General features: G+C 45.4%; 1 protein-coding gene across 1 annotated transcript in view; it reads left to right on the forward strand.

Moving 5' to 3' along the window:
* TMEM50B (transmembrane protein 50B) overlaps positions 1-26,348 on the forward strand; it is a 46,680-nt gene that overhangs the window by 18,167 nt on the left and 2,165 nt on the right. The window contains exons 2-6 of the mRNA XM_062205918.1: positions 8,384-8,523; positions 12,370-12,482; positions 13,999-14,066; positions 18,561-18,653; positions 22,284-22,341. Of these exons, the coding sequence (XP_062061902.1) occupies positions 8,425-8,523; positions 12,370-12,482; positions 13,999-14,066; positions 18,561-18,653; positions 22,284-22,341 (431 nt within the window). The 5' untranslated portion in view covers positions 8,384-8,424. The remainder of the gene's footprint in view (positions 1-8,383; positions 8,524-12,369; positions 12,483-13,998; positions 14,067-18,560; positions 18,654-22,283; positions 22,342-26,348) is intronic.

The raw sequence follows: 26,348 nt of genomic DNA on the forward strand, positions 1-26,348 counted from the left end.
TATAATTTTTTTTTTATTTTTTTTTTTATTTTTGACAGGCAGAGTGGACAGTGAGAGAGAGAGACAGAGAGAAAGGTCTTCCTTTTGCCGTTGGTTCACCCTCCAATGGCCGCCGCGGTAGCGCGCTGCGGCCGGCGCACCGCGCTGTTCCGATGGCAGGAGCCAGGTGCTTCTCCTGGTCTCCCATGGGGTGCAGGGCCCAAGCACTTGGGTCATCCTCCACTGCACTCCCTGGCCACAGCAGAGAGCTGGCCTGGAAGAGGGGCAACCGGGACAGGGTCGGTGCCCCGACCGGGACTAGAACCCGGTGTGCCGGCGCCGCAAGGCGGAGGATTAGCCTGTTGAGCCACGGCGCCGGCCGAGTTAATTATAATTTTAAAAAATTTATTTATTTGAGAGGCAGATTTACACAGAGAAAGAGAGAGACCTTCCATCTATTGGGTCACTCCCCAGATGGTCAAAAAAGCCAGAGTTGGGCTGATCCAAAGCCAGGAGCTTCTCACATGGATACAGGGGTCCAAGGACTTGGGCCATCTCCCATTGTCTTCCCAGGCCCATTAGGAGAGAGCTGGATTGGAAGAGGGCAGCTGGAACACCAACCAGCACGACCATATGGTATGCTAATATTGCAGGCGGAGGCTTAACCTACTACGCCACAGTGCTGGCCCCAACTTTTTTTTTTTTTTAAGATTTATTTATTTATTTGAAAGGCAGAGTTATGGAGAGAGACAGAGACAGAGAGAGATTTTCCACCTTCTGGTTCACTGCTGGAGCTGGTCCAATCCGAAGCCAGGAGCCAGGAACGTCTTCTGGTTCTCCCACGTGGATGTGGGGGTCCAAGCACTTGATCCATCTTCCACTGTTTTCCCAGGCCATTAGCAGCAAGCTGGATTGGAAGGTGGTACTTGAAATGGTACCCACATGGGATGCTTTACCCGCTATGCCACAGTGCTGGCTACTATAATAACTTTTTTTTAAGATTTATTTATTTATTTATTTGAAAATTAGAGTTACACAGAGAGAGAAGGCGAGATAGAGGTAGAGGTAGAGGTAGAGAGAGAGAGCTTCAATCCGCTGGTTCATTCCTTAGTTGGCCTCAGTGGCTGGAGCTGCACCCATCTGTAGCCAGGAGTCAGGAGCTTCTTCCAGGTCTCCCATGTGGATGCAGGGGCCCAAGGACTTGGACCATCTTCCACTTCTTTCCCAGGCCATAGCAGAGAGCTGGATGGGAAGTGGAACAGCTGAGACTCGAACTGGCACCCATATGGGATGCCAGCACTGCATGTGGTGGCTTTACCTGTTACGCCACAGCGCTGGCCCCTATAATAACTTTATAAAACTTTGTATTTAGGCCAGCGCCACTGCTCAACAGGCTAATCCTCCGCCTTGCGGCACTGGCACACCAGGTTCTAGTGCCGGTCGGGGCGCCGGATTCTGTCCCGATTGCTCCTCCTCCAGGCCAGCTCTCTGCTGTGGCAGGGAGTGCAGTGGAGGATGGCCCAAGTGCTCGGGCCCTGCACCCCATGGGAGACCAGGAGAAGCACCTGGCTCAGCGCAGCGTGCCAGCTGCGGTGGCCATTGGAGGGTGAACCAACACACAGGAAGACCTTTCTCTCTCTCTCTCTCTCTCTCTCTCTCACTGTCCACTCTGCCTGTCAAAAAAGAAAAAAAAAAACAACCTTGTATTTAGAAAAACATAATTCACAATCAGCTTACAAACTGTGAAAATATAAACAACAAGCAAACTCATGATCCTACCACTTACGTCATCATCATCATATAAAAATATTGATGTTTTTCTCTTTATCTTTCTAGTGCTTTTATATATAAATACTGTTACTTCTTTTTTTTTTTTGGACAGGCAGAGTGGATAGTGAGAAAGAGAGAGACAGAGAGAAAGGTCTTCCTTTTTGCCGTTGGTTCACCCTCCAATGGCTGCTGCGGCCGGCGCATCGCGCTGATCCGAAGCCAGGAGCCAGGTACTTCTCCTGGTCTCCCATGCGGGTGCAGGGCCCAAGGACTTGGGCCATCCTCCACTGCCTTCCCGGGCCACAGCAGAGAGCTGGCCTGGAAGAGGGGCAACCGGGATAGAATCCAGCGCCCCGACCGGGGCTAGAACCTGGTGTGCCGGCGCCGCAAGGTGGAGGATTAGCCTGTTAAGCCACAGCGCCGGCCAACTTCTTTTTTTCAAAAGAGGGAATGATGTTACAGATTTAGTCATGCCATTAAATGTTTCTTGGGCTGGCTCTGTGGAGTAGCAGATAAAGCTGTCGTCTGCAGTGCCAGCATCCCATATGGATGCTGGTTCATGTCCCAGCTGCTCCACTTCCCATCCAGCTCTCTGCTATGGTCTAGGAAAGCAGTAGAAAATGGCCCAAGTCCTTGGGCCCCTGCACCCAAGTGGGAGACCCGAAGAAATCCCTGGTCCTGAATGAGGCCGTATAGGGAGTGAACCAGCAGAAGTAAGTCTTTTCTCTCTCTCTCTCTGCTTCTACCTCTCTGTAACTTTTCCTTGTCAATAAATAAGCTTTAAAAAGAAATGTTTCTCAAAAATTGATTTTTATTTCCATGTTAAGTAAGTCAGACATATTGCAGTTAAACATTCATTTTAATTTTGGACATACAGATTTTTATCTCAGTATTCTTTGTATTCATTAGCTTTCCAAAGATCAGTTTTCTTTCTTTAAAGTTTATTTATTTCAAAGTTATAGTTACACAGAAAGAGGGAGGGAGGGAGAGAGAGAGATCTTCCATCTACTGTTTGACTCCCCAAATGGCTGCAATGGTTAGGGCTGGGCCAGACTGAAGCCAGAAGCCAGGAGCTTCACCCAGGTTTCCCATGTTGGTGACAGGGGCCCAGACACTTGGTCCATCCTCAAGTGATTTTCCCAGGCCATTAGCAGCAAGCTGGATCAGAAGCGGAGCAGCTGGGTCTTGAACTGTGCTCACATGAAATGCTGGAGTTACAGGCTATGTCTTAGTGTTGGCCCCTATTATGTTTTTCTAAAGAAAGATTTGTTGACTTATTTTACTTGAAAGGCAGAGTGACAGAGAGTAAGAGAGATCAATCGATCTTTCATCTACTGGTTTACTCCCCAAATGGCTATAGCAATATCTGGGCCAGACTGAAACCAGGAGCCAGGAATTCCATCCTAATCTCTCACATGGGTGGCAGGGGCACAAGCACTTGGGCCATCCTTTGTTATCTTCTTAGACACATTAGCAGGAAACTGGATTGGAAGTGTAGCAGATGGGCCTTGTACCATAAGCAGCAGCTTAACACACTGTACCACAATGCCAGCCCCAGAGCTGTTATATTAAATATTATGTACATGTACCCACTTTAGGGCATGGAGCAGAGTTAGTATTTTTAGTTCCCATTAAATTAAGAATGTGTCATGGTAAAATAGGCTTATTCTTTGGTAAATATCAAGAATAAAACCCTCCTGAGGTTGATCTTAGTTGGTTCTTAGTATAGGATCCTTTTCCTCTCTTAAGTTTTACCCTAGTGCCCAAACTTTTGGTCTCAACGTTTTTCTGTTGGTTTCCCCTTTACAACTCTGTGAAACCCCAAATCCTTGAGGCCCACATTAATCATTAGTGGGGTCTAGTTCTTTGTCTTTCCCCAGCTGTATCCCGGGTCGCTTGCTCTGTTAACACACTTCATCAGGACTCTTTGATGCCAGCTAATTCTTGTTGGAACCAGCTTAGGGGCTTTGTGCATAATTTTCCCTCTTCCTACTCATCTTTCTCTTCTTAGTCTAATTAACTTTATTCAGCTTTTACAATTTTAGCAGGTTTTTAAATTTCTACAAATTTTACCTCTTTCAGACAGGCTTTCTCTGTAAACCTGCTAGGATCTCCTTTGTCTCGTTTTCTTCACAGCTATTATTTGCGTGAATCTGCCCTAACCTTTCCCTGACTCACCCAACTTAAGCTCCAGGAGGAGGACATATGGCTCATTTCATTAGTTATTTTGTGGAAACAGCTTTTATTTCTGCTTATAGAATGGTTTAATAGGTTAATATATGGAAAATGAATTTTATATGGGAAATGAATTTTGTGTTAGCCTTTAGGCATTGTTTTAAATTCATGGTGACTTCCCTGTACTTGCTTTTAGCCAGTTAATATTTAATCTTTGGTAACAGTTCATTAACATGTCTACAAAATATCTTGATAAAATGTGCCCATAAGATTTTCATGTAGCTAAAGCATATCTAATTGATAAGTTTTTTAAAACTTGTTTTTGGTAAAATGTACATATTATAAAATACACAAATCTCAAGAATACATTTCATTGACTTGATAAAGGTATGTACTGTGTTGCCAGTATCCCAACCAAGATATAGAACATTTCCATCCCCGCTCATTAAAATTTTTTTAAAAAAATTTTATTTGGAAGGCAGAGTGACAGAGAGGGGAGGAAAGGAGGAAGGGAGAGAGAAAGAGAAATCTTTCATCTGCTTATTCACTCCCCAAATGCCTGTTGACAGCTGGGGCTGGGTGGGAGCAATCGATTACTTCAGCCATCACCTGCCTCCCAGGATGGACACCAACACGAAGCTGGATTGAAAGCACAGGAATGGCTCGGTGCTGTGGTGTAGTGGGTAAAGCCGCCGCCTGTAACCCTGGCATCCCATATGGGCACCAGTTTGAGTGCCAACTGCTCTACTTCCATCCAGCTCTCTGCTATGACCTGGGAAAGCAGTGGAAGATGGCCCAAGTCCCTGCACCTGCATGGGAGACCCAGAAGAAGCTCCTGGCTTCGGATCGGCACAGCTTCAACCATTGCGGCCATTTGGGGAGTAAACCAGTGGATGGAAGACCTCTCTCTCTGCCTCTCCTCTCTGTGTAACTCTTCCACTACCACTTCCTCTACCACTGTTTTAATTTCTGTGACCATTGATTAGTTTGACTTCTTAAACTTCATTTAAACAGAGTCATATAGTATATAGTCTTTTATGTCAACCTTATTTTACTCAAATCAGTCTTTGAGGGTTTTTTCTTGTGTGGCTGTTAATATTCTTTTTTTATTGCTAAGTAGTGTTCTGTTGTATGAACAGATCATAATTTGTTTACTCATTCTTCTGAAACATGTAGGTTGTTTCAATTTTGAGCTATTTTGACTAAAACTGCTATATACTTTCTTGCACAAGTCTTTTATGTGTGTTGATGAATGGTTTTACTTCCCTTGGGCAAATATTGGAGTGGAACTGTTGGGTGATAGGGAATTGAGGTGTTTATTAACCCCCTGTGAGTTGGTAGAACTCAGAGTCCAAAATGTGTTCCCTGGAGAGGGCAGCAGCCCAAATCTCTGCTCAGTTCTTTTAGTCTTTCCAGCTATTTTTTCCTGCTGGTTTCCTTGGTGTCTCCTTCATGCACAGGCTTAGGGGTTAGCTAGATAGTTAAAGGAAATTTCTAACGTGTTTGGGGCTCTCTCTGTGACCCTTTCCTAATTTTCCTCCATCATTTTCCAGCTGCTCTGGTAGTTCTGAACTCCATCCTCTGTACTTCAAGCCTGAGTTTTAGCCATTCTGTACCACAGGGACTTCCCGGGTTGGGAGTGGGAGGTTAAGGGTGTCTTTTAGGGGAAAACGTGTATAAAACTTGCTCTCACTCTTCCTAAGGGCCAAATCGCTTCTGGTTTCTTTCTGCTTCTTGGTGCTCTCCACTGCTTTCAGAGAGTTCTCTACTCTTCTCCCTAGAGTTGGTGGTAGCCCTGAGTCACCTCATTTGCTTTAAAAAATTCCCTAGTGTGCTCCACCCTTAAAATTCTTTGTGCACATGTTTTCTCTTCTTCCATTTACCTACCGCGGCATTACAGATTAACTCCAAAACTCATGGCTTAAAGTAGCCTTTAAAAAAAAGAAGATTTATTTATTTGCTTGAGAGCAGAGAGAGAGAGAGATAGGTCTTCCATCCGCTGGTTCGCTCCCCAAATGGCCGCTACAGCTGGAGCTACACCGATCCGAAGCCAGGAGCCGGTGCCTCCTCCTGGTCTCCCATGTGGGTGCAGGGGCCCAAGCACTTGGGCCATCTTCCACTGCTTTCCCAGACCATAACTGAGAGCTGGATCAGAAGAGGAGCAGCCAGGATGTGAATCAGCACACATATGGGATGCTGGCACTGCAGGTGGATGCCTAACTTATGCCACAGCGCCAGGCCGAAAATAGCCATTTTGTTGTGCTTATCGAATTATGTAGGCAGGAATTTGGAAAGGCATAGCCATGATGATGTATATCTGCTCCATGTATCTGGTGCCCCACCTGGGAACACTCCAAGTTTGGGGGTGGTGTTACAGCTTGGATAACTACCTGTAAATGTCTTTTACTCACATGTCTGGCAGGTGACGCAGGTGACAATTGGCTGGAACCTCAACTGGAACTGTGGGCTAGTGGACCAGAACAACTGTACATGGTCTCCTTACAGCATAGTAGCCTTGAGTTTTTAACATTTATTTTCATTGAAAGGAAGAGTGACAAAGAAGGAAGAAGAGATAGAAGCAAATAAAGAGAGTAATCTTCCATCTGCGGCTCACTCCTCAGATGGCTACAACAGCCAGAACAGAAATTGGGCCAGGCTAAACCCAGGAGCCTAGAGCTTCATCCAGGTCTCCCATGTGGTGGCAGGTACTCAAGCACATGAACTGTCACCTGCTGTCTCGCGAAGTGCACACCTACAGGAAGCTGGATCAGAAACAGAGGTGCCGGGACTCAAACCGGCACTCTGATATAGGATGCAGGCATCCCAGCAGCAGTCTAACCGCCACAATGCCCGTCCTGCTGTTTACCTGGTGACTCAGGACCCTAGCATTAATGTTCCAGAGAACCAGGCGGACGCCGCATTGCCCTCTGTAATCTTAGAAGTGGCATGACAGAAGTTATCACTTCTTCTATTCCATTGGTCATCTAGTCTTTATTGTTGACCCAAATTCAAGGGGAGCGTCATAGATCCACTTCTCTATAGGAGAACTGTCAAAGGGTTTATAGACATTTTAAAACCACAGTCCTCATATAGCAAATGGTAAGCTCCCCTTTGTGTCTTAGCACAGCCCAGCATATACAAGGACTTCAAACAGTTCAGGAGAAAGTGGAATTAAAAGTTTATTTTGGTGTAAAAAGTTTTAAAACTCATGCATATGAAGTATCTTCAGAAAGTTCAAGAAAAATGTGTATTATGAAAAAACTATGCATGGACTTCAAAAATTTTTTGCATCAACAAACTGATTTTTTAAAAGATTGATTTATTTGAAAGGTGGAGAGACAGAGACCTTCCATCTTCAGGTTCACTCCCCAAATGGCCACAATAGCAGAGCTGGGCCTGCCCAAAGCTAGGAGTAAGGAGCTTCTTCCGGGTCTTCCATGTGGGTGCAGGGCTCCAAGTACTTGGATCATCTTCCACTGCTTTCCCAGGTGCATTAGCAGAGAGCTGGATTGGAAGTGGAGCAGCTGGGATTCGAACTGGTGTCCATGTGGGAAGCAGGTGCTGCAGGCAACAGCTTTACCTGCTACACCAAGTGTAGGCTCCCCTTACTGATCTTTTAATTCCATTTCCTGAGCAGAAGTTTCCATTAAAATACCCTCATGCATCTGAAAAGGTACTTGATGAAGTACTGAAGTACTGAATTTTTCTTCAATAGCTGTAGTAGAATAGGACCTAAAGTAAATTTGTGTTTAAAGTTTTAAAAAAGGAGTTAAGAGGAGTGTGCCTTTGGCCTAGTACTTATGCCTGTGTCCCATGTTGGAGTGCTGAGTTTGACGCCTGCTGTATTTCTAGCTCCAGCTTCCTGCTAATGCGGACCCTGCGAGGCAGAGGTGATGCTCAAGTGATTGGTTCCTGCCATCCACATGGGACACCTGGGTGAGATCCTCGCCTGGCCCAGTCCCTGATGCAGGCGTCGGGGGGAGTGAATCAGCAGATTGGAGTTCTCTGTCTATATATCTGTGCATTTCTGTCTGCCTCTAAAATAAAAATTATTTTGTTTCTTAAAAACATGCCCTGGCCGGCGCTGTGGCTCAACAGGCTCGTCCTCCACCTAGCGGCGCCAGCACCCCAGGTTCCAGTCCCGGTTGGGGCGCTGGATTTGTCCCGGTTGCCCCTCTTCCAGGCCGCTCTCTGCTATGGCCCGGGAAGGCAGTGGAGGATGGCCCAAGTCCTTGGGCCCTACACCCACATGGGAGACCAGGAGAAGCACCTGGCTCCTGGCTTCGGATCAGCGAGATGCGCCGGCCGCAGCGGCCATTGGAGGGTGAACCAACGGAAAAGGAAGACCTTTCTCTCTGTCTCTCTCTCTCACTGTCCACTCTGCCTGTCAAAAAAAAAAAACAAAACAAAACAAAAAAAAAAACTCTTATGTTGATTGTTTTTGTCTTTCTGTTTGTAGGATACAGCATTTAATGAAAAATCCATGATTAAGGTGTGAAAATGGCAGGCTTCCTGGATAACTTCCGCTGGCCAGAATGTGAATGTATTGACTGGAGCGAGAGGAGAAATGCTGTGGCGTCTGTAGTAGCTGGCATATTGGTGAGTGAGGGCACCTGGCGGCTTGACGTTCGTGTGTCGTCTTTTGCCCTGGAAATGAGTGGTGGTTCCTTTGAACTGTGCATACCCTTCTAGAACTATTCACTTCACTTCTGTTTTATATAGACAATTACCAGAGTTCTAGACACTATTACCAAGCAGAATATGGTAGGCCCTTGGTTCCTTTGACTTTGTAAATTTGTTAAACTTAATATCTTCTCTTCGGGTCCAGTTATATTTATCATAGTCAGGAGCACTTTAAATTTAATAATCTGAATGTATAGTACTTTTTTTTTTTTTAAGGGAAAGGGTTTATTGAGGAAAATCCAATAGACTGGAAGGAAGGGGTGAAGAATGAATAAGAGGGAGAAGGAGAGTGTAAGAGAGAGATCATGAGAGAGAGATCAGGAGATGGAGAGAAAGAGCTGCAGAGTACTTTAAAATCTTCAAAGACTCAGAATTTGATGTCACCAAAAACTCTAGATGTGACTCATTGAAGGTCAGAATGTGTAGACAGCATAATAACCTTAGTCTGCACTTGAAGCGAATCCCACATTGCTGTCAGGAAGAGCTAACATCTGTGTCCTCAGCTGCAGCCCTGGAGGGGGATGGAAGAGAAAGCCGCTTGTGGAGGAAACTGTAGCTTCATTTTCTATCATTTTTTTCTTTTTCAACTTTTTTTTTTTGATAGGCAGAGTGGACAGTGAGAGAGAGAGAGAGAAAGGTCTTCCTTTTCTGTTGGTTCACCCTCCAATGGCTGCTGCGGCCAGCACATCGTGCTGATCCGAAGCCAGGAGCCAGGTGCTTCTGGTCTCCCATGCAGGTGCAGGGCCCAAGCACTTGGGCCATCCTCCACTGCACTCCCTGGCCATAGGAGAGAGCTGGCCTGGAAGAGGAGCAAGCAGGATAGAATCCAGTGCCTCGACCGGGACTAGAACCCGGTGTGTTGGTGCCACAGGCGGAGGATTAGCCTATTGAGCCGCGGCGCTGGCCTTTTTCAACTTTTTATTTTAAAAAATTGTTGGGCTGGCACCGCGGCTCAATAGGCTAAATCTCTGTCTGCAGTGCTGGCACCCCAGGTTCTAGTCCCGGTTGGGGTGCTGGATTCTGTCCCGGTTGCTCCTCTTCCAGTCCAGCTCTCTGCTGTGGCCCGGGAAGGCAGTGGAGGATGGCCTAAGTGCTTGGGCCCTGCACCTGCATGGGAGACCAGGAGGAGGCACCTGGCTCCTGGCTTTGGATCAGCGCAGCACTGCCATTTGGGGGGTGAACCAATAGAAGGAAGACCTTTCCCTCTGTCTCTCTCTCTCTCTCTCTCTCACTGTCTAAATCTGCCTGTCCAAAAAAAAAAAAAAAAGTCAAGCATATAAATAAGTAGAGAGAATGGTATAAAGTTCTCTTCCCCACTCCTTTCTCATGTACCCATCATCCAGCTTAAAAAAATAAGCAGGAAATGGGGCTGGTGTTGTGGCAAGCACTAAAGCTGCCACCTACAACACTGGCATCCCATATGGATGCCAGTTTGTGTCCCCGCTGCTCCACTTCCAATCCAGCTCCCTGCTAATGCACCTGGGGAAGCAGCAGAAGATGGCCCAAGTGCTTGGGCCTCTGCACCCATGTGGAAGACCTGGAAGAAGCTCCTGGCTCCTGCCTTCAGGCTTCAGCTTGGCCCAGTCCTAGCCATTGCAACCATTTGGGGAGTGAACCAGTGGATGGAAGATCTCTCTCTCTCTCTCTTTCCTTCTCTGTATCTCTGATTCTGAAATAAATAAATCAATCTTTTTTTTTTCTTTTAAATGCAGCAAATCATAACCAATCTTACTTTGGTATTGCATTAACCACTCCCTGCCCCAATTGCATTTTATAAAACAAATTTTAGTGTATGACATTTTAAAATTCATGTTTTTTGCAATTTTTATGTGAGAGGCAGAGAGGTTTTTCATCTGTTACTTCACTCCCCAAATGCCTGCAAGAGCCAGGACTGGGCGTTGCTGAAGCCAGGAGCACACTGGTCTCCCATGTGGGTGGCAAAGACACAGATATTTGTGCCATCACCTGCTGTTTCCTAAGACGTGCATTCGCAGGAAGCTGGATCAGAAGCAGAGTAGCTGGGTCACAAATCAGGCAGTCACATATGGGATGTGGCCATCCCAGGTAGTGAATTAACTGCTGAACCAAATACCTACTCTAGACTAATCTCTTTTAATGTGTTCTACATCCAAACTCCAACAGAAAATCAAGCCAAACAAACAACAACAACAAAAAAAACAGAATAGGAACTAAAGAAAATTATGAAGCATTCTGTATGCAAAATTCTTTTAGATATTTTATTATGTTTTTTTTTTCCCATGATTTCTTTGTGTTTGCCAATTGTTGGAAGAGCACACTTGGCTTTAAATGAGACTGGTCTGTGGGTTTTTTTCCTTTTCTTAATGATTTACTTACTTGAAAGGCAGAGTGGCAGGGAGAGAGAGAAATCTGTCTACTGGTTCACTCCACAAATGGCTGCAACAGAAAGTACTGGGCCAGGAGCTTTTTCCAAGTCTCCCACATGGGTGCAGGGGCCCTAGCACTTGGGCCATCTTCTGCTGCTGCTCTCCCAGATGCATTAGCAGGGAGCTGGATCAGAAGTGGAACAACCAAGGTTGGAACTGGCTCCCACATGGGATGCCTGCATCACAGGCAGTGGCTTTAGTCTATATGCCACAACACAAGCCCTGGAAATTGTTTTTTTTTTTTAAACATTTATTTATTTGCTTGAAAGTCAGAGTTACACAGAGAGAGGAGAGGCAGAGAGAGAGAGCGAGCGAGAGAGAGAGAAAGAAAGGTCTTCCATCCGATGGTTCACTCCCCAACTGGCTGCAACGGCTGCAGCTGCACCAATCAGGGAGCCAGGAGCCTCTTCTGAGTCTCCCACATGGGTGCAGGGGCCCAAGGACCCAGGCTATCTTCTACTGCTTTCCCAGGCCACAGCAGAGAACTGAATCAGAAGAGGAGCAGCCGAGACTTGAACCGGTGCCCATATGGGATGCTGGCGCTTCAGGCCAGGGTGTTAATCTGCTACGCCACAGTGCCGGCTCCAGCCCTGGAAATTGTTTTTAAAAAAATTTTCAAAATTTGAGAGGTGGAGAGAGGGACACACACACACACATAGAGAGAAAGTGCTTTCATGTGCTGGTTCACTTCTCAAATGCCCACAACAGTTGTTGGGCCAGGGCCAGAGCCAAAGTTGGGAACTGGTAGCTCAGAATGCGGTCCAGGTCTCCGGTGTGGTTGGCAGGAATCCAATTACTTGAGCCATCACTGCCCCTTAGGGTCTTCTCTAGCAGGAAGCTTGAGTCCGCAACAGAACCCAGGTACTCTAGGGAGCCAGTGCTGTGGTGTAGCCGGTAAAGCTGCCACCTGCCATGCTGGCATCTTGTATGGGCACCAGTTCGAGTCCTGGCTGCTCCACTTCTGATCCAACTCCCTGCTAATGCACCTGGGAAAGCAACAGAAGATGGCCCAAATACTTGGACCCCTGCACCTACCTGGGAGACCCAGATTAAGCTCCTGCTTTGGTGGCCTAGTCCTCGCTGTTGCAGACATTTGGGGAGTGAATCAGCAGATGGAAGATCTCTCTCTCCCTCTCTTTCTAACTCTTTCAAATAAATACATAAATAAATCTTAAAACAAACAAACCAGGTACTCTAGTATGGGATGCATGTGCATTAACCACTAGAGTAAAAGCCTGCTCCCCAAAGCAGAAGTATTTTGTTTCATTAATATAATCTGTAGGGAAAAAATGTTAAAGAGTAAGTGTTGTGCTAAGCAAGAGTTTGAATGTGTCAATGACTTGGGTTGCTTCTTAAGTTTTTTACAGGTTGGTGGATAATGATTGATGCTGCTGTGGTATATCCCAAGCCAGAGCAGTTGAACCATGCCTTTCATACATGTGGTGTGTTTTCCACATTGGCTTTCTTCATGTAAGTATGAAGGTAATTCTCAGTTCAAGATTATTTTTCTAAAAGCATTTTTCTCTACTCCTTATTAAATAGCTTTCTAATAAATATATGTCCAACATTATAACAAGAATGAGTGTTGAATTTAGTCAAATATATTGCTAGCACTGTAAGGATTATCCGGCGGTTTTTCTCCTTGTATTTGTTAAATTGCTCAGTTACCATGTTATGTGAGTTCCAAGATACACTTTTTTTTTTTTAAATTTTTGACAGGCAGAGTGGACAGTGAGAGAGAGAGAGAAAGGTCTTCCTATTGCCGTTGGTTCACCTTCCAATGGCCGCCGCGGCAGCGCGCTGCGGCCAGCGCACCACGCTGATCTGATGGCAGGAGCCAGGTGCTTCTCCTGGTCTCCCATGGGGTGCAGGGCCCAAGCACTTGGGTCATCCTCCACTGCACTCCCTGGCCACAGCAGAGAGCTGGCCTGGAAGAGGGGCAACCGGGACAGGATCGGTACCCCGACCGGGACTAGAACCCCGTGTGCCGGCGCCGCAAGGCGGAGGATTAGCCTAGTGAGCCGCAGCGCCGGCTAGATACACTTTTTCATCTTCATACCTGGATGTATCTTGCAGTCAGTGGTGTCTTAAAATTATAATTGATAATTTTTTTCTTTCTTGGCAGTATTAAAAAAGAGTAGTGCATCTCAAAATGGATGGCATCTTAGATTTAATGAAGTATGTTGCATTTCTACATTTTTTAGTGGTGAATCGTTCTTGAATTTTGTTGTACATTCAGCTTTTGCCATAGGGTATACTTTTTTTAAACGATTGTGTTAATATTTCTGGGAAGGGCAGAATTGGCTTCAGATAAGATTGGTCTGTGGCTTTTTTATTAAATCATTTTCAGTTTTATCAGTTTTGCTTTGTGAAAGTTTGGAAGCTTTTCGTACATGTCTTAACCGTTTTTAAAAACAAACATTAAGATTACATAATTTATTCTGTCAGGTGTTTTTAAAAAAGGGTTATGTTATAGAAAGTGGAGCTACTTAAAATGCAAACATGCTGCTAAGAAAAGGCAATTTCTAACAGAAGTAGAAAGAGCAGCTGAATAGTCTTTTTATTGTATGTGAACTAAATTTTCTCTGAGTTTAAGAAATGGATCAGAGAAAATCACTTGACTTTTTAACACAAAGAGAAACGATTTAACCTTTGATTATAGTGAGAACCTTAAAATGGAATAACTGACACTGGGTCATTCGTGTATGAATGTAAAGTGGGCAAAAAAAAAAAAAATCAGGAAACTGTCCATTTTTTCAATCTGTGGAGTTAAGTGATAGAAATCTTTTAAAATCTCTTAAGATAAGTGTGTTTTCTAGGTGTACTGCAGGAGAATAAAACTAGGATTTTGTTAAAATTATGTTCAGTTTAACTCAAATACTGACTTTAGTTAGGAAGTAATCTATTTCTCTTATAAGTGATATATAAATATCTATGAGTATTTTAACAGCATTAAAACTCATTGGATGGTTTTGTATTGTTCTAGGATAAATGCCGTGTCCAATGCTCAGGTGAGAGGGGACAGCTATGAAAGCGGCTGTTTAGGAAGAACAGGTAAAGGCACCTTGAGCCCTTCATGGATGCTGGCAAAATAGATTTATCAGCAGAAGAAACAAAGCTTCTCTATGAGTCTTTGTTCAGGACTGGTGACGATCTTTGTTACTGACTTTTAAAGAAGTCTTAATGTTGTTCAAATCTTTAAGAAAGTTAAAGTTGGGTCTGTCACTGTGGTGGAGCAGGTAATACTGCTGCCTGCAGTACTGGCATCCCATATGGGTGCTGGTTCGAGACCTGATTGCTCCACTTCTGAACCAGCTTTCTGCTATGGCCTGGGAAAGCAGTGGAAGATGGCCCAAGTCCTTGGGCCCCTGCACCTGCATGGGAGACCCAGAGGAAGCTCCTGGCTCCTGGCTTTGGATTGGCCCAGCTCCAGCCATTGTGGCCATTTGGGGAGTGAACCAGTGGATGGAAGACCAATCTCTCTCTCTCTGTCTCTCTCTCTCTCTCTCTCTCTGCCTCTCTGTCACTCTGCCTTTCAAATAAAGAAAGAAAGCTTGAAAAGAAAAAATTACAAGGACTGGTGCTGTGGCGTAGTGGGTAAAGCTACTGCCTGCAGTGCTGGCATCCCATATGGGTGCTGGTTTGAGTCCTGGCTGCTCCACTTCCGATCCAGCTCTCTGCTGTGGCCTGGGAAAGCAGTAGAAGATGGCCCAAGACCTTGGGCCCCTGCACCTGCGTGGGAGACCTGGAAGAAGCTCCTGGTTCCTGGCTTCAGGTCGGCACAGCTCCAGCCGTTGCAGAAATCTGGGGAGTGAACCAGCGGATAGAAGACCTCTCTCTCTCTGCCTCGCCTTCTCTCTCTGTGTAACTCTGACTTTAAAGTAAATAAATTAATCTTTTAAAAAAAGAAATAATTACTATATTTTTAAAAAAGATTTATTTATTTACTTGAAAGTCAGATTTACAGAAACGGAGGGAGAGACGGAAAGAGAGAGATCTTCAATCTGTGGTTCACTCTCCAGATGGCCACAACAGCCATGGCTGAGCCAGACCGAAGCCAGGAGGCAGGAGCCTCTTCTAGGACTCCCATGTGGGTGGCAGGAGCCCAACAATTTGGGCCATTTTCTGCTGCTTTCCCAGGCCTTATCAGGGAGCTGGATAGGAACTGAGGCAACCAGGACATGAACAGGTGCGCATACAGGACACCGGTGTCACAGGTGGTGTCGTTACCCACTACGCCACAACACTGGCCTGTGAAGTTACTATTTTTTTTGTGTTACACTTCTCAGCATATAGATCAAATGTTACCATTGAAGATCAGTGGATATGGGATTCTAGATTACTTCTAAGTGATTGTGATGGATTTAGTCTTATCCCATATGTTGATCATGATGTTACTTACATAGCTATCTGTGAGCTCTAGGAGGGAATAATAGACATGTTAGGCAGGAGAAGGAATCGTCCAGGCTGCAGGCTGTATAAGGCCTGGAAAATCTTTGTTCTAGCCCTGTCAAGGCAACTGCAGGCAGGACTCGAAATTCAGTAAATCTATAGCAGTCTGATTTTTATTTTGTATGGCCCATGAATGATGTTACAAATACCCAAATGGCTTTTGACAGAAAAAAAGGTTCCTCACACCTGTTAGAGGATCAAACCAAGGACTGTACTTAAAAAAAAAAAAAAAAAAAAAAAGATTTGTTTATTTATTTGAAAGGCAGAACTACAGGGGAAGGAGGCGAGAAGAGAGAGAGAGAGACATCGTCTGCCCACTGGTTCACTCCCCAAATGGTTGCAATGGCTGGAGCTGAGCTGATCCGAAGCCAGCAGCCAGGAGTTTCTTCCAGGTCTCCCATGCAGGTGCAGGGGCCCAAGCACTTGGGCCATCTTCTGCTTTCCCAGGCACATTAGCAAGGAGCTGGATCAGAAGTGGAGCAACTGGGACTCAAACTGGCACCCATACGGGATGCCAGTGCTGCAGGTGGAAGTTTAACCTAATATGCCACAGTGCCTGATGCTTTAAATGCTGATGTACATTTTATAACTCCATCTCTGCTGTGATTCCTGGAGAAGTGGGGAGAGGAGTACAATGACAAATGACACGGGAGCCTAAGTTTAAAGTGCACAATGTGTGTGGCTGTGTATGTGTGCTTGTGCTTCCACCTCTTAGGGTAGCTTGTGCCCCAGACTCAGTAGGAATGTTTGCAGGAGCATGAATAAGAAAGTAATTTGTTAGAGAGACAGGTTGACGTACAGAGAGTTTCTGTCTGCTGGTGCACTCCTCAAATGCCTGCAGCAGCTGGGACTGGGCCTGAGCTGATGACAGGAGCAAAAGTGCAGTCTAGGTTTGTCATGTGGGTGGCAGCGGCTCATTGAGCTCTCAGTGCTGCTTCCCAGGGTCTGTGTCTGCAGGGAGCTGGAATCAGGAGTCAGAGGTGGCTGTTGAACCTTGCATTTGCAGCACGAGCTGCAGGTGCCTTAATTGCTTGGCTAAATGCCTGCCTCTGTAGTTTGATAAGTGGGTATATAGTGCACGTTCTGCCTAGTGCTTCAAAAATTAAGGGCAAACTCTCTCATAGGAATGCTCAGACATTGCCACACTAGTCTTTCATGCTACTTAAATGGTTTATTTGTATACTGTACCCATTGAATTCCATAGGGATTTATAGGAAGGTATCACCAAAAAATACATGGTAGGTGAAACTGTTACATACTAGAGCTATAAAGAGAAGCAGGAACGCTGTGGGAGAAGATCGTGAGCCCAGAATCTGGGGCAAGATGAATGCTCTTAATTCCTTAACTCTGAGCTTGCTGTAGCCAAAGCAGAAAAGGAACGTATCCTAGTTTGGTTTTTTACTAAACAAAAGCATGCTCAATTTCTAAGGAAATTTTTTCTTATTTAATTCTATTAGAAAGTTTAACATGTATGACTATGCATAAAGGATATGATGAAAAATAATTTCAAGGATTTTTTATGGTTGTTTTTATTCACATTCCATAAAAGCTGTGATTGGGGTGGGTATTTGGTCTAGTGATGCCTGCTGGAATGCCCACAGCCCATCTTAGAATGCCTGGGTTCCAGTCTTAGCTCCGCTCTCAATTCCAGCTTCCTGCTGATGTGCACTGTAGGAGGCAACAAATGATGTCTCAGGTACCTGTGTGCTTGCTACCCATGGAGACCTGGATTGAGTTCCAGTCTCCTAGCTTTAGCCCAGTCCAGTCCAGACTGTTGGGTGCATTTTGGGAGTGAGCCTGTACATGGAAGATTTCTGTCTGTCTGTCTCTCTCTTTCTCTCTCTTTCTTTCTCCCTCCCTCCCTTCCTTTCTTCCTCCCTCCTTCCCTCTCTCCCTTGCTTTCTCTCTTTTCCCTTCCCTTCCCTTCCCTTCCCTTCCCTTCCCTTCCCTTCCCTTCCCTTCCCTCCCCTCCCCTCCCCTCCCCTCCCCCTCCCTCCCCCTTCCTCCCCCTCCCTCCCCTCCCCCTCCCCTCCCCCTTTCTCCTCTCCTCTCCTCTCCTCTCCTCTCCTCTCCTCTCCTCTCCTCTCCTCTCCTCTCCTCTCCTCTCCTCGCAGTTTAGAAGTTACTTTTCTCCAAGGAATGAAACATTACTGTATATTTCTGGAGATCTGCTTAGTATTGTATAAAATTTATATGATTGAAAGACAGTTCTCTCAAATATCAGCTGTTCTAACCATGCTGAGCTGAGCTTTGATCAGAACTTCTCACATCTCTGCTCATTTAGTAATAGAGTGTTGACAATTGAGACAGATTTAAGTTTTTTTTTAAATTATGGGAATTGAGTAGGGTTTTATTTTAACTTCAGCAGAGCTGTGTTCCCTTACCATGGTGCAGTGGGCTGTCTGTTGACCTGTGAACAGGGACTGGTATAAATGTGTTGAATCCACTCATCTGTCTAGATGATCAGTTTTTGGGATTCTAGAATTCCATCCACAATAGGATGGAGGAGATTCCTATGACCTTGAACTTCTCACAAGTGTGAGAAGCCACAAAGAAACTTGGATTTGCTCTTGAAGAATGGCAGCTAGGTGCTGAGTGTCTTGCTGAGTCAATGGTGTGGTTCTACAATCTTACCATTTACTAAAAAGAGGACAGATTGGGCCATGTTCATTTGATGTTTCTCATTTCTGTGTGACGATGCCTCTCTGAAATACATTGGCCACTTGTGATAGAGCAGTTGCTTCGATAACATACAGAACAGGGTAGTTTTTCAGTCAGGGTCTGATCAGTTTAGTCAGATTATTATTAATGAAGCCTTCCTGTTTGACTTGACTCAGGTAGCAGTGTCTAGAGCCAGTATGACTCTGACTTGCCTTCTGTTTCCTTCTAGGTAGGGTTTAATTCCTTTTAGTTTTGGAGTTTTGTTTTGTTTTTAAACTTCATTCTTTTAACTGTTTTAACAGATTTACATAAATATGTGTTTATCTTTGATATGCAAAATATGCATGTATTATGCCAACAGGGTTTTGGTGTTGTGTGTTCCTGAGACATAGAACTGCACAAATGAGCAGCATTCTAAAGCCTCTCTCTGCACAGGTGCTCGGATTTGGCTCTTCATTGGTTTCATGCTGATGTTTGGGTCGCTCATTGCGTCCATGTGGATCCTTTTTGGTGCATACGTTACCCAGAGTAAGTGTGTCTTCCTCTTTTCTTTCATAGGGCACATTCAGAAGTCTTTTCTGTTTGGGTCATTCTGTTTAATCCACCTGGAATAAAATTTAGTGTAATTGCTCCTTTAAGTTGAAAATATGCCCCTGTGTGAAGATATGCCCATTGTTCAATAAAGTGTATTATTAGCATCCTATCACAGAAGGGTAATCCCAGCCCTGCCTGGGAATCCCAGCCACTGCCAAGCTGCCCCTGCGTCAGCTCAGTTTCTGGTTTCTTTCTTACCCCAGACAGCCGACTGCTCTGACACCAGAAACCCCTTTCCTGGGGGTTGCAGTGGTAGAAGTGTCCAGTCAGTCCCCCTGTTCACCATGCTCAAGTCACAACATGTTGAGGGTCAACTTTTCTTAACCAACCTTCAGGTAAAACCTGACTGAAACTCACATGAGGCTCATTATGATCTTTGGCTTATAATGTGTTAGTGTTCAGCTGTTTTATTACAAGAACAAATATAGATGCTTTTGGTTATGGGATGTTGGTCCCAGCTGGGGTGCTACGTATATATGCTTTGAGTTAGAGTTCTTCATTTGGAAATACGTGAATTCCAAAACAAATCTTGCCCGAGGATTTCAAGTAAGCAGTGTAGATTCAGACTTCTATAATTCTACCAACAAGCACTTCTTTTCCGTCACAAATATAAAGGGAGTTTTTTAAGGGCAGGACTGAAGATTGATGAAGAAACAGCTGATGGTAGAATGAGCTCTTATCACACTATTTTGATTTTCTGGCTGTGCCAAGTACCATAGCTTTCCATATATGTTGGGGTTGAAAAGCAGAAGCAAAATAAATTAAAATTTAAAAAAATTTTTTTCATTTTATTTGAAAGAGAGAGACAGAGATCTTCCATCACTGGTTGACTACCCAAATGCCCACAATAGCCTGGGCTGGGCCAGGCAGAAGCCAGGGGCTGGGAACTCAATCCATGTCTCTCACGTGGGTGGCAGAAACTCAAGTCCTTGATCCATCATCTGCTTACAGCTCTGTAGCTTTTTCTTAAAGATTTACGGATTTATTTGAAAGAGTTACAGAGAGAGAAGCAGAGAGAGAGAGAAAGAGAGAGAGCGAGAGAGGTTTTCCATCCACTGGTTTACTCCCCAAATGGCTGCAATGACTACAGGTGGTCCAGGCCAAAGCCAGGAGCCCGGAGCTTCCTCTGAGTCTCCCATGTGGGTGCAGGGCCCAGGGACTTGGGCCATCCTCCACTGCCTTCCCGGGCCACAGCAGAGAGCTTGCCTGGAAGAGGAGCAACCGGGACAGAATCTGGAGTGCCGGCACCATAGGCAGAGGATTAGCTTAGTGAGCCACAGCACGGGCTAAAATATTTATTTTTTTTTAAAATTTATTTATTTACTTGAGAGGCAAAGTTACAGACAGAGGGAGAGATAGAGAGAGAGGTCTTCCATCCACTGGTTCATTCTCCAAATGGCTACAACGGCCAGAGCTGGGTTGATCCGAAGCCAGGAGCTTCTTCTGGGTCTCCCACGTGGTACCGGGGTCCAAGTACTTGGGCCATCTTCTGCTGCTTTCCCAGGCCATAGCAGGGAGCTAGATTGGAAGTGGAGCAGTGGGGACTTGAACTGCATCCATATGGGATGTTGACACCACAGAAAGAGAGAGAGGTCTTCCATCCACTGATTCAGTCCCCAAATGGTTGCAACTACTGGAGGTTGGCCAGGCCGAAGCCAGGAGCTTCTTCCAGGTCTCCCACGTGGCTGTAGGGGCCCAAGGACTTGGGCCATCTTCCTAGGCACATTAGCAGGGAGTTGAACCAGTGCCCAGATGGGATGCTGGTGCCTCAAGTGGTAGCCTTACCCACTTCACCTCAGCACCCTCTGTCTAATATTTTAAAGGAACATTTATAGCTTTACAGAAGTTGGTTATCCACAGATTTAAGTACAGTGATGTGTTGCTTAACACATAACAGGGATAAGTTCTGAGATAGGCATTATTTGGCAATTTTGTCATTGTGTACCTACACAAACTAAAACAGCTATGATGTCACCAATCAATAGAATCTGTGGTACCACAATCTTATTTGTGTTCTATTGTTGACTGAATTATTGTCTTGTGGTGCCTGACTGTAGTTGCTCATGTTTTGCTTTTGCTTCTTTTGAAGATAGTAACCATTTCTTCATGGATAGATTCAGTGAAAGAGTATAATTATGCATTATATGATCCTTTTTTTAAAAAAAGGATGTATTTATTTGAAAGCAGGGCAAGAGAGAATGAGAATGAGTGAGAGAGAGAGAGATCTTCTGTCCACTGGTTCATTCCCTAAAGGCTGCAGCAGCCAGATCTGTGCCAGGCTGGAGCCAGGAGCCAGGAACTCAATCTGGGTTTCCTTTGTGGGTGGCAGGGGCCCAAGGCCTTGGGGCTGTCTTCTGCTGCTTTTTAGGCACATGAGCAGGGAGCACCTGGCACTCTGATACAAGATACCAACATCACAAGTGGTAGCTTAACCCGCCGTACCACAGCCCAGCCCCTTTAATGATCCTTTTTATATTTGCACTAAAAACTCCTGAATTGAATAAAGAAAATAAATAGACTGCTAAATAATCAAGAACTTAATTTGTGTCTTTTTTTTTTTTTGACAGGCAGAGTGGATAGTGAGAGAGAGAGACAGAGAGGAAAATCTTCCTTTTTGCCGTTGGTTCACCCTCCAATGGCCGCTGCGGACGGCGTATCTTGCTGATCCGAAGCCAGGAGCCAGGTGCTTCTCCTGGTCTCCCTTGCGGGTGCAGGGCCCAAGCACTTGGGCCATCCTCCATTGCCTTCCCGGGCCATAGCAGAGAGCTGGCCTGGAAGAGGGGCAACCGGGATAGAGTCCGGCGCCCCAACCGGGACTAGAACCCGGTGTGCTGGTGCCGCAAGGCGGAGGATTAGCCTGTTAAGCCACGGCGCCGGCCTAATTTGTGTCTTTTTACTTTTTTGTTTTTCTGTCTTGGCCATAGGAAGCAAAGGAACACAAGGGTGCTTCCTTTGTCTTTTTTATTCTGTTTTATTTATTTGAGAAGCAGAGTATTTGCGGGAGTGTGTGTGTGTATGTGTGCACACACATGTGCATGTGTGTGCACACACATCTGCTGGTTCGCCCCCTTGAATGCCTCAATGGCTGGGACTGGCCTGGGCTGAATCTAGGTCTCCCACATGATCAGCAGATACCTGATTCCTGGAGCCATCACTGATGCCACCAGGATCTGCAAAGCAGGAAGCTGGAACCAGGAGCAGAGGTTCATAGTGAACCCAGGCTGTCCAGTTTGGGATGTGGGTGTGTAATTGGCATCTTAACTGTTAGGCTCAATGCCCATCTCCCCATCCTGGAAATCAGCAATTTGATGCAGCTAGAACCGTAGCAGTAACTTTAGAGAAAAAGAAAGTCTACATTCATTGACTTTTATCTTGGGTGAGAGCAGTCCTTTGTTTTTGGAGAGTGAAATGGGTATTTTGTACTTCACTTTCATTATTGATATCTTTGGTGAATAATAATTGTATGTTATGATCTACAGAGTGTGTCATTAGGGGTGGCACAGACACTTTTTTGTGATCATTTGTCTTTGTAACCTTCTAATCTGTTTTACTTCGTATATGCAGATACTGATGTTTATCCAGGACTAGCTGTGTTTTTTCAAAATGCACTCATATTTTTTAGGTAAGTTGCTTAATTTCTTTTCCACACCTATAAAATTTACAAAATGTCTGCTTTATTATAAGAGCAGCATGTACACAGAACATGTTTAAAACCTTGGATAAGTTACAGTGCATAGAACTTTTTTAATATGTGAAAACTCACTTTACATAACAGCATAGTAAGCTTTTTAATTAGGGAATCTGCTGTGTGCCAAGATCTCAGCAGGGTGCTTTATGTATACCACCTTTTAATTCTCTTTTCTTTTTAATTTTTTAAAAATTTTTTTAAATTTATTTTTTTTATTTTTATTTTTGACAGGCAGAGTGGACAGTGAGAGAGAGAGACAGAGAGAAAGGTCTTCCTTTTGCCGTTGGTTCACCCTCCAATGGCCGCTGCGACTGGCACACCGCGCTGATCCGGAGCCAGGAGCCAGGTGCCTCTCCTGGTCTCCCATGGGGTGCAGGGCCCAAGCACCTGGGCCATCCTCCACTGCCTTCCCGGGCCACAGCAGAGAGCTGGCCTGGAAGAGGGGCAACCGGGACAGAATCCGGTGCCCCGACTGGGACTAGAACCCTGTGTGCCGGCGCCACAAGGCAGAGGATTAGCCTGTTGAGCCACGGCGCCAGCCTAGTTCTCTTTTCTTAAAATATTTATTTATTTATTTGAAAGTTAGAGTGAGAGAGAAAGAGGTCTTTCATCGGCTGGTTCACTCCCAGATAGCTGCAGCGGCCGGAGCTGGGCCGATCCAAAGCCAGGGGCCAGGAGCTTCTTCCAGGCTCCCACTCAGGTGCAAGGGCCCAAGGACTTGGGCCATCTTCCACTGCTTTCCCAGTCCATAGCAGAGAGTTGGATTGGAAGTGGAGCAGTAGACTTGAACTGGCACCGTATGGGATGCTGGCATTGCAGGTGGAGGCTTTTTTTTTTTTTTTTTTTTTAAGATTTTTATTTATTTTATTTGAGAGTAGAGTTACAGACAGTGAGAAGGAGAGATAGAGACAAAGATCTTCCTTCCGTGGTTCACTCCCCAGTTGGCCACAATGGCCAGAGCTGCACCAATCCGAAGCCAGGAGCCAGGAGCTTCTTCCCGGTCTCCCATGTGGGTGCAGGGGACCAAGCACTTGGGCCATCTTCTGTTACTTCTCAGGCCATAGCAGAGAGCTGGATCGGAAGAGGAGCAGCTTCAGGCAGAGGATTAACCTACTGTGCCATGGTGCTGGCCTCAGAGGCTTTTTACCCATTACACCACAGTGCCGGCCCCTTAATTTCCTTCTAATGATCTTAAATATCTGTGGGTACTTCAAACAGTTTGTGAAAAATGGAATTAAAATATATTTATATTGGTGTGAAAAAACTTTCAAATCTATGCATATAAAGGATCTTCCGCCGGCGCCATGGCTCAACAGGCTAATCCTCCGCCTTGCGGCGCCGGCACACCGGGTTCTAGTCCCGGTCGGGGCACCGATCCTGTCCTGGTTGCCCCTCTTCCAGGCCAGCTCTCTGCTGTGGCCAGGGAGTGCAGTGGAGGATGGCCCAAGTCCTTGGGTCCTGCACCCCATGGGAGACCAGGAGAAGCACCTGGCTCCTGCCATCGGAACAGCGCGGTGCGCCGGCCGCAGCGCACTACCGCGGCGGCCATTAGAGAGTGAACCAACGGCAAAGGAAGACCTTTCTCTCTGTCTCTCTCTCTCACTGTCCACTCTGCCTGTCAAAAATAAAAAAAAAAAAGGATCTTCCAAAAGTTCATGAAAAATATGAATTATGAAAAAGCTGTAAGGGGCCGGTGCTGTGGAGAAGCAGGTAAAGCTGCCGCCTGCAGTGCCAGCATCCCATATGGGCTCTGGTTTGAGTCCTGGCTGCTCCACTTCTGATCCAGTTCTCTGCCATGGCCTGGGAAAGCAGTAAGAAGATGGTGCTAGTCCTTGGTCCCCTGCACCTGCTTGGGAGACCTGAAAGAAGCTCCTGGCTCCTGGCTTCCAATTGGAGCAGCTCTGACTGTTGTGGCCATTTGGGGAGTGAACCAGCAGATGGAGAACCTCTCTCTCACACTCTCACTCTCTTTCTAACTCTGCCTCTCAAATAAATAAATAAAATCTTTTAAAAAAAGCTATGCATAGATTTCAAATTTCTTTGCACTTTTTTTTTAAAGATTTATTTATTTGAAAGGCAGAGTTACAGAGAAAGAGACAGATCTTTCATCTACTGGTTCTCTCCCTGGTAAGGCCAGGCCAAAGCTGCAATCCTGGAACTCCATTCAGGTCTCATGTGAGTGGCAGGGGCCCAAGCACTTGGACCATCCTCTGCTGCTTTACCGGGTGCATTAGCAGGGAGCTGGATCTGAAGTAGAGCTTCTGGGACTTGAACTGGAGCTTACATGGGATGCCATTATTGCAGGCTACAGCCTAACCTGCTGTGCCACAATGCTAGCTCCTAAATTTACGCTTTTTTTTTTCTTCACACATTCCCAGTGCTATGGTTTGGAGCTCAAAAGTTGTTGTTGTTGTTAGATTTAATTAATTAATACATTTTTATTAGTATAAAGAGAACAGGTTCTATGTATTTCATAGGTATAATTCTAAGAAGATAACCATATTTCCCTGTTTCCCTCTCTCCCTCCCTCAAACCCCCTCTTTCCTTGCTTGCTTTTAATTTTTACAAAAACATACTTCCAGTCCACTCTATAATCACAGACTTAATGTACCTGTAACCATAATATTCAACAAATAAAAAGACCACAGTTTCACAGGAGTATAAACAAGAGCTAAAAAAAAAATAAATAAATAAAATCACAAGATGTCTGTTTCATTCCTATACATTTTTTTTGTATTCTGTTTTAACTAGCATGTATCAGAGAAAGCATGATATTTGTCTTTTTGGGACTGGCTTATTTCACTAAGAATAATGGTTTCCAGTTGTATCCATTTTATGGCAGAATACAGGATGTCAATCTTTTATGGCTGAGCAGCATTCCAGGTGTGCGTGTATATATACACATACACACACACACACACGTACCTACGTACCACATTTCTTTGTCCAGTCATCAGTAGATGGACATCTGGGTTGATTAAGTTTTTAAAAGATTTGAAAGAGTTAGAGAGGGAGAGACAGAGAGATCTTCCATTTGCTGATTCATTCCCCAGATGACCACAGTGGCCGGAGCTGAAGTCAAGGACTTGTGCCATCTTTCACTGCTTTCCCAGGCACACATCTGCAAGATTGGAAGTGGAACAGCTAGGATGGGAACCAGTGCCCATGTGGGATTTGGCATCGCTTGTGGTGACTTAACCCACTACACCACAGTGCTGGCCCCATTTATTTTATTATTTAATAGGCAGAATGACACACAGTGAGAAAGAAATCTTCTATCCACTGGTTCACTCCCCAAATGCCAGTAGCAGCCAGGATTGGCCAGGCTGAAGCCAGGAGCCAGGAACTCCATCTGGGTCTCCCATGTGTGTGGCAGGAAATCAAATACTTCAGTCATCACCTGCTGCTTTTCAGACACATTATCAGGGAGCTGGATCAGAAGTGGAGCAGCCAGGACTTGAACTGGCACTCCCATATGGGATGTTGGCATCACAGTTGACAGCTTGATCCACTGTGCCACAATGCTGGCCCCCTTGAACATGAGCTCTTAGGGGATACTGGAGTTACAAGCAGTGGCCTAACCATCTGTGCTATAACACTGGCCAACATGAAGACATTTTAGATAATATTTAGGAATTAAAGTTTGGATTCAGCTCTTCGTAGTGGTAGAATCTGCATAAATACAGTTGAATGAATAGAAACCTTGTCTGCGTTTAAGGCCTGGGCTCAGGTAGACGGTGACAGTGGCATCATCTGTGTGCTCTGTCCGGAGGCTGGCCTGCCTGTGGGATGCCTTTGTGCTGGGCCAGGTGCAGCCCACTAGGGAGCCGCCTCTCCTGCTTCTCTGGCCACTCTTCCTGTTTCCTTTGCATGCTGATCTTCCACTCCATTGCCACTACGGCTCTGTTTTGGACTTTCTCTTCTCTTGTTATTTTTGTCTC

This window comes from Lepus europaeus, chromosome 2, assembly GCF_033115175.1.
Source record: "Lepus europaeus isolate LE1 chromosome 2, mLepTim1.pri, whole genome shotgun sequence".
Taxonomy (NCBI): domain Eukaryota; kingdom Metazoa; phylum Chordata; class Mammalia; order Lagomorpha; family Leporidae; genus Lepus; species Lepus europaeus.